General features: G+C 45.3%; 1 protein-coding gene across 1 annotated transcript; it reads left to right on the top strand.

The window, feature by feature from the left end:
• The first annotated feature begins 4,133 nt into the window (after positions 1 to 4,133).
• LOC124699174 (SKP1-like protein 1) lies at positions 4,134 to 6,636 on the top strand. The gene is made up of 2 exons (XM_047231515.1): positions 4,134 to 4,472; positions 6,223 to 6,636. The coding sequence occupies exons 1-2, from the start codon at positions 4,134 to 4,136 to the stop codon at positions 6,394 to 6,396; spliced, it is 513 nt and encodes a 170-aa protein (XP_047087471.1). The 3' UTR covers positions 6,397 to 6,636.
• Positions 6,637 to 7,051: the final 415 nt, after the last annotated feature.

The raw sequence follows: 7,051 nt of genomic DNA, 5'->3' as shown, positions 1-7,051 counted from the left end.
ATCACAATACAAATTTGCAGCACTCATTGGGTTCAAATTATCATTGGAGGAGCATTGAAAATTAAAATGGCCCACTTCATGGCAAACTTCACAAATAAAAGGATAGAGGGCGCAAACTTTTTTACCAAGATCATCTAGAGCCCTAAACCACTTTCTAGTTTTTTCATTAGCATGATGGATACAATATTCATCTTTGATTTGATTAATTCCACAAGGTCTATGTATTCCACAAAAATTAACATGCTTATAGGAATTAGCATTCTTAGGAGTTTGAGCATGCTTATTGCAATAATTAACAACAATTTCATTCTTCATGCAAGCCTCTTTAAAAGGTTCATGATACTTATCAAAATTATTTTTAGGCAATTCGAAATGAGAAGCAAAGGCTTTATAAAGATTTGCAAGCAACTTGAGAGTCAAGACCATAAGTAGCACTCATATTTCAAAATTTATCGGTATCCATAAAAGCTTCAATGCATTCATAATCATAATTTATACCCGACTCTTTACCTTCATTGTTCTCCCATCCTTCAGCGTTGTCCTCAATCCGATCAAGGAGGTCCCACCTAGCTTCAACCTCCTTGCTTGTGAAAGATCCCTCCGAACACGCGTCCAGCATGGTCCTTGTGTTGTCCTCGAAAGCCTCGCATAAAAATTGTTAACAATAACATTACGGGGGAGCTCATGAATGGGACATTTGAGCATTAGTGATTTCAATCTCCCCCACGCTCGAGAAATACTCTCTCCATCACGAGGATAAAAGTTATAAATATAATTCCTATCAATGTGCACTTCATGCGGAGGATAAAATTTAGAATAAAAGAGAGATGCAATTTCCTCCCAGCCAAGAGAATGCCTATTCTCCAACAATTTATACCAATGCGCTGCTTTACCAGACAAACGAAACGAGAATAGCTTCTTCCTCACTTCATCCATAGAGATACCCGCACATTTGAATAACCCACATAACTCGTGCAAAAACAAGAAATGATCTCTAGGATGGACAGTTCCATCCCCTTTATAGTGGTTGTCCATAACACGTTCAATAATTTTCATGGGTATTTTATACTGAATACTTTCAGCAGGTGGATTTAAAATATCGAAGCATTATTAGAGTTATCGCATATGGGAGATAAAGCATTATCGAACAAATTTTCTCCCCTAAAGATGGGAAGCTAAAAAGACCACAAAAACTAGCTTCCCCAAGCTTAGACTTCTTCATAGCATTAGCAAGTAATTGCATTCATACTAATAACATCGCTACTAGTATGCAAATAAGGTTCCATAGGTTTTTTAATTTTCGCATCAAACAATTCTAAATCAGGAAAAAGATTAAAAAGCTCACCAATTTTTTTGTTGTTTTCCATTATGCCTAACTAGTGTAAACAAGAAACAAAAAGATGCAATTGCAGGATCTAAAGGAAATAGCTTCGAGCACAAACACAATGGCGCCGGAAAAATACTTTACCTGGGACCGTAGTATGAGTGCCTTTTACCTTTCCTCCCCGGCAACGGCGCCAGAAAAGTGCTTGATGTCTACTTTCCCCCTCCTTTCCTGTAGACAGTGTTGGGCCTCCAAGAGCAGAGGTTTGTAGAACAGCAGCAAGTTTTCCCTTAAGTGGATCACCCAAGGTTTATCGAACTCAGGGAGGAAGAGGTCAAAGATATCCCTCTCATGCAACCCTGCAACCACAAAGCAAGAAGTCTCTTGTGTCCCCAACACACCAAATAGGTGCACTAGTTCGGCGAAGAGATAGTGAAATACAGGTGGTATGAATATATATGAGCAAGTAGCAACGGTGCCGTGAAAATAGCTTGCTGGCGTGTAGTTGATGGTGGTAGTATTGCAGCAGATAGTAACACAAGTAAAACAAGAAACAAGCAATAGCAACTCAGCAGTATTTAGAAACAAGGCCTAGGGATTACACTTTCACTAGTGGACACTCTCAACATTGATCACATAACAGAATAGATAAATGCATACTCTACACTCTTGTTGGATGATGAACGCATTGCGTAGGATTACACGAACCCTCAATGCCGGAGTTAACAAGCTCCACAATTTGTTCATATTTAAGTAACCTTATAGTGTAAGATAGATCAACATAACCAGATAGATCACATCAATACCATCATAATGATAATTAACTCCACAATCTACAAGAGATCATGATCATAGCCTACGACAAGAACCACACGGTGCACACACTAGTCACCTTTACACACGTGCGGGAGGAATAGAACTACTTTAATAACATCACTAGAGTAGCACATAGATGAATTGTGATACAAAACTCATATGAATCTCAATCATGTAAAGCAGCTCATGAGATCATTGTATTGAAGTACATGGAGAGAGATTAACCACATAGCTACCGGTACAGCCCCGAGCCTCGATGGAGAACTACTCCCTCCTCATGGGAGCAGCAGCGGTGATGAAGATGGCGGTGGAGATGGCAGCGGTGTCGATGGAGAAGCCTTCCGGGGCACTTCCCCGCTCCGGCAGGGTGCCGAACAGAGTTCCGTCCCCCGAATTGGAGTTTCGCGACGGTGGCGGCGCCCCGGAGTCTTTCCTCGGAGTTTCGTCAATTGGTACTGCGTTTTTAGGTCGAAAGGGGTTTTATAGGCGAAGAGGCGGCGCAGGGGGCACTCGGGGGCGCCACACCCTAGGCCGGCGCGGCCGGGGTCCGGCCCGCGCCGCCATGTGGTGTGGTGGCCCCCGGCCCCTCTCCGACTCTTCTTCGGTGTTCGGAGCCTTCCGGGAAAAATAGGAGGTTTGGCGTTGATTTCGTCCAATTCCGAGAATATTGCCCGAACAGCCTTTCTGGAACCAAAAACAGCGGAAACAGACAACTGGCACTTCGGCATCTTGTTAATAGGTTAGTTCCAGAAAATGCACGAATATGACATAAAGTGTGCATAAAACATGTAGATAACATCAATAATGTGGCATGGAACATAAGAAATTATCGATACGTCAGAGACGTATCAATGCCGACCACCATCGGACCACCAGAATTGGAGAACTCGTCGACCTGGAAGGAACCGGAAGCACCACACCACGTGGAGGTAAACCACAACAGAGACGACAACTCTGCTCGACGCCATGCTGGCAGGAGCACTGCACAACATCCCTCCCTAAAGCCAGCCTAGAGAGGTAGGACGCTCCCGATCGAGCGTTGCCCGGTCTTCAAGGGAGCCTCCTAGGCAAACCAGCTAGGGAGAGGATAGAGGGAAGCAATAAGACCTCCAAAACCGCCTGACGCGCCGCCCGACACGGCAACGCTGACCGCCACCGCCAAAAACCACCATGGGTCGTCGCCCGGCGACCCAACCGCCACCCTCTACGGAGGAAGCCGCCGGAGGAGCCACGACACGCAACATCCACCACGCACAACATCTGCGCCTCCCCGTGTCACCGTCGTTGCAACCGCCGGAGAAGGACGCCGAAGCCGGGTCGCCCTGATCCCGCGCACTAGAGGGCGCCGTGCCGCCAGGGCTTTGCCGCCGTCGTTGATAGCGAAGGGGCGAGAGTCGGGAAGGCCGGCCGCACACCGGATCTGAGGCACCCCAGTTCGGCTCGGCTCAGCCGCATGGGAGCGAAGCGGGTGGGTCGGATTACTTTTGACCTGGCCTGCCGTAAGGTGTTAGGTTAAGTCTCGCAACAATATTTATCATTTACACGTAAATTTCATATTTTCATTTTGCAAAGCTTTCTTCTGGGCGGTGCACACAATTCGAACTGAATTATTTATACACAACCCATGACCCGACACGACAAGTCGACAAGAGTGTACGTGTGCTGTGTGCACATTCTTTTTTTTTGAGAGAGAATGCTGTGTGCACATTCCAGTATTCCAATTCGAACTGAAATATTAATGGTGGTGTCTTCATCTCGAAGGAACCCCAAAAAGGCTGCGGCCCAAATAGCCCACTGCGCCCTCAAGGCCCAAAAATTCCGGCGGAGAACCCGAACCGACCCCGCTTCTAGACGCTTCTCCTCTACGATCCCGAAATAAAAGCGCCCCCTCCCTCTCCCCTCGCCACAACACAACACCGCCGCGGCGCTCCAATCTGCTAGGGTTTATCGCCTCCCCACCTTCCCGCACCACCAACCCCCGGCGACCGGAGCGATGGCGGACGCGGCGGCGGCGGCGGAGAAGAAGATGCTGACGCTGCAGAGCTCCGACAAGCAGCTGTTCCAGGTGGAGGAGGCGGTGGGCATGAAGTCGCAGACCATCAAGCACATGATCGAGGACGACTGCGCCAGCAACGTCATCCCGCTCCTCAACGTCACCGGCAGCATCCTCGCCAAGGTCATCGAGTACTGCACGAAGCACGTCGCGGCGGAGGGCCCTGTCGGCCCCGACGGCGACCTCGACCCGGCCTCCAAGGACGCCGTCGACGGGCTCAAGAAGTTCGACGCGGACTTCGTCAACGTCGAGCAGACCGTCCTCTTCGACCTCATCCTGGTGAGACTTTCCCTCCCTTCGCCGGCCCCCCCTCCCTTCTACTGCTAGTTCGAGTAGTCGTCGTCCCGGGTGAACGGCTTACGTTTTGATGTTGTAGATCCTGTTGTTGTGCCGTGTGGTTTCGAACGGCGATTTGTCAGATTCGTTGTTCGTTTGCGGACAACTACCACGGTTTTGAGTTTGGATGTGCGGTTTTGTGGAGAGTTGTTCGACTAGGAGCTCCTAAGTACTGTAGATTTATTGCAGGTGTTCCTGGCAAACAATTGGAGTTACTCTCCTTATTATTAGAAAGGGGTCATTCTTCCTGTTTGTTCTGGGTTAGTCGTGTCATAATTACGTGCTTATATGATCTGCACTGCATAATTGCACTCTCCTACAATGGAAGAAATATTTGCTGATGAACTGATGATGATTCTATTGAGTGCCTTGACTTATTGTTCGTGCTGTCTGTCCATTTTGTTGAATATAGCTGTCAGTTATTTTTTTACTTAAAGACAGGAGCATATTTATGTTGTCAGTTCCTTGTCATGGTGAATTCCAAGTGTAAAGGCATTCCTATTCCTAGTGTAACTGCATTCCCAACTTCTGTAATGTAGTATTTGCATCTTGGAACTCAATTGTTGTACAGAATCTGTCTGAGATTAAAATTGATGCTTGGTGGGTGGGTGCTTCTTTAATTATATGTAGTAGCAGGACATGGCAATGTGTTTGTGTTACTATGCTTCCTTAATGTCTCATTATGTTTCCTGATCTAAATTGGGGTAACTACCATCTATGTCATTTGCTTGAAAATGACACAGTGCTAAGTTTAGGCATGCCATGTATTGTTATTTTATTTGTCTGTTAGAACTGTCTGACTTGCATTGCATTGGTTAGATATGGTTTAGTTGGTGTTTTGTGATGGCCTGTGTAGCTCATCTAATTGCGTTTGTCTATTATATTCAAGCTGTCTCCCATGAGGTAGTCCGATACCTGAGATTCCTTTGTTCCTTTGTGCTTTTTTATGTTGATAATATCATTATTCATTGTATGAAGTATCTGTCTCCCATTTTCACATTGTCTTTAATGTGATATAATATTATCCTGCAACACTTTGCCTTTACATGCAGATGTACAGTTTGTTTGGTCTTTGCTTTTGCACATAATATGCTATGTCTTACCTCACTGCTCCTAGCATGTAGGTTTATTGTTGCATATATAGATGCTTCAGGTTATCCATCTTGCTGGTGTTTGATCTATGCTTTTGCATATAATATACTATGTTTTGCTTCACTGCTCCTAGCATGTAGGTTTATTGTTGCATATATAGATGCTTCAGGTTATCCATCTTGCTGGTGTATGATTCCCTGCACTGTATTATCCTCCTTTGTGATGCAAAAACCTAAAGTCGGATTATCTGTTTAGAAGTCTGTGAAATCTAATATAGTATTGCTAGTTGTTTGTTTGTGGTACCAACTGGTGACCTTCAGATAGTACTTTGTTTATTGTTATTGGACTATGTGCTATACTGTTACTAATTGTTTAAGTATGAACTTCTGCTACCTCACCATGTGGATGATGCAACAGCCTAGTCTATTGCTCCATTTTTTTACCTGTCTACCAATCGTCTGTTGCTCTTGCTTTTATCTGTATACCAATTGTCTGTTCTCTTGCTTTTATCTGTATACCAATTGTCTGCCGATACTGTAGCATTATCTGTCTAAATCTGTTTCGTGGTACCTGATTGTCTTCCTCGTACTTTGTTTGGCAGGCTGCGAACTACCTCGACATCAAGGAGCTGCTGGACCTGACCTGCCAGACTGTCGCGGACATGATCAAGGGCAAGTCTCCAGAAGAGATCCGCAAGACCTTCAACATCAAGAACGACTTCACTGAAGAGGAGGAGGCGGAGATCCGGAAGGAGAACCAGTGGGCCTTCGAGTGAAGGTCGTCGCCGTGACAACTGATGCGAGTAACCAGCAAGGAGAGGAAACATGGCGTCGTTAGTGCCTGGGAGCAGATGTTAAACGTCTGGTTTGAAAAACTATGCTATGCTTTGGTGAAGTTGTAAGTAGGTTCTGGTTCCGGTCGATGGGTAGGTCATACCATTCGCTTAGCTGACTCTGTTCCATTTTGGTGGTGATATTTTGGTGCACTCTTGAACCTGATGATGAGGAAAATGATGGTTGCTGGTTATTCTGCAGTAATGCTAGTTTGATCTTGTATTTGTTATCTTTGGTTTGTTCTTCGGATGGGTCACCAGTTGATTCCTTGTTTCTTGTGTGTGCATCTTCTGCATTTTGTTGCTGCACTTGTTCAGTTCGTTTTTGTTCCCCATCTGTTTGCAGTTAAGGCACTCATGGTTTTGGTGTGTGTTCGATTTGGCTGGTTTGCCCCTGGAATGCTATCAGAAACTTCTGCCCCTGGAATTTTGTATGGTCATGTTTAGGTTAAGATATCGCACACTAACTTGCAGAACTGAGTGTCCATAGTTCAAATTAAAATTTGTTCGGCCAATCTTTGGTCACGGCAAAGAAAGTTTGTGATAGTCATTAGATTATTTCAAAGATTTCATGAAAGGAGATTTTCTCTTCTAAGCT

Source organism: Lolium rigidum, chromosome 3, assembly GCF_022539505.1.
Source record: "Lolium rigidum isolate FL_2022 chromosome 3, APGP_CSIRO_Lrig_0.1, whole genome shotgun sequence".
NCBI lineage: Eukaryota > Viridiplantae > Streptophyta > Magnoliopsida > Poales > Poaceae > Lolium > Lolium rigidum.
This window is presented reverse-complemented; position numbering and strand designations above follow the sequence as displayed.

Coding starts and splice junctions, on each gene's coding strand:
- LOC124699174 (XM_047231515.1), top strand. CDS start 4,134: ATGGCGGACGCGGCGGCGGCGGCGGAGAAGAAGATGCTGACGCTGCAG. Junction 4,473..6,222: donor TCCTCTTCGACCTCATCCTG/GTGAGACTTTCC, acceptor TTTGTTTGGCAG/GCTGCGAACTACCTCGACAT.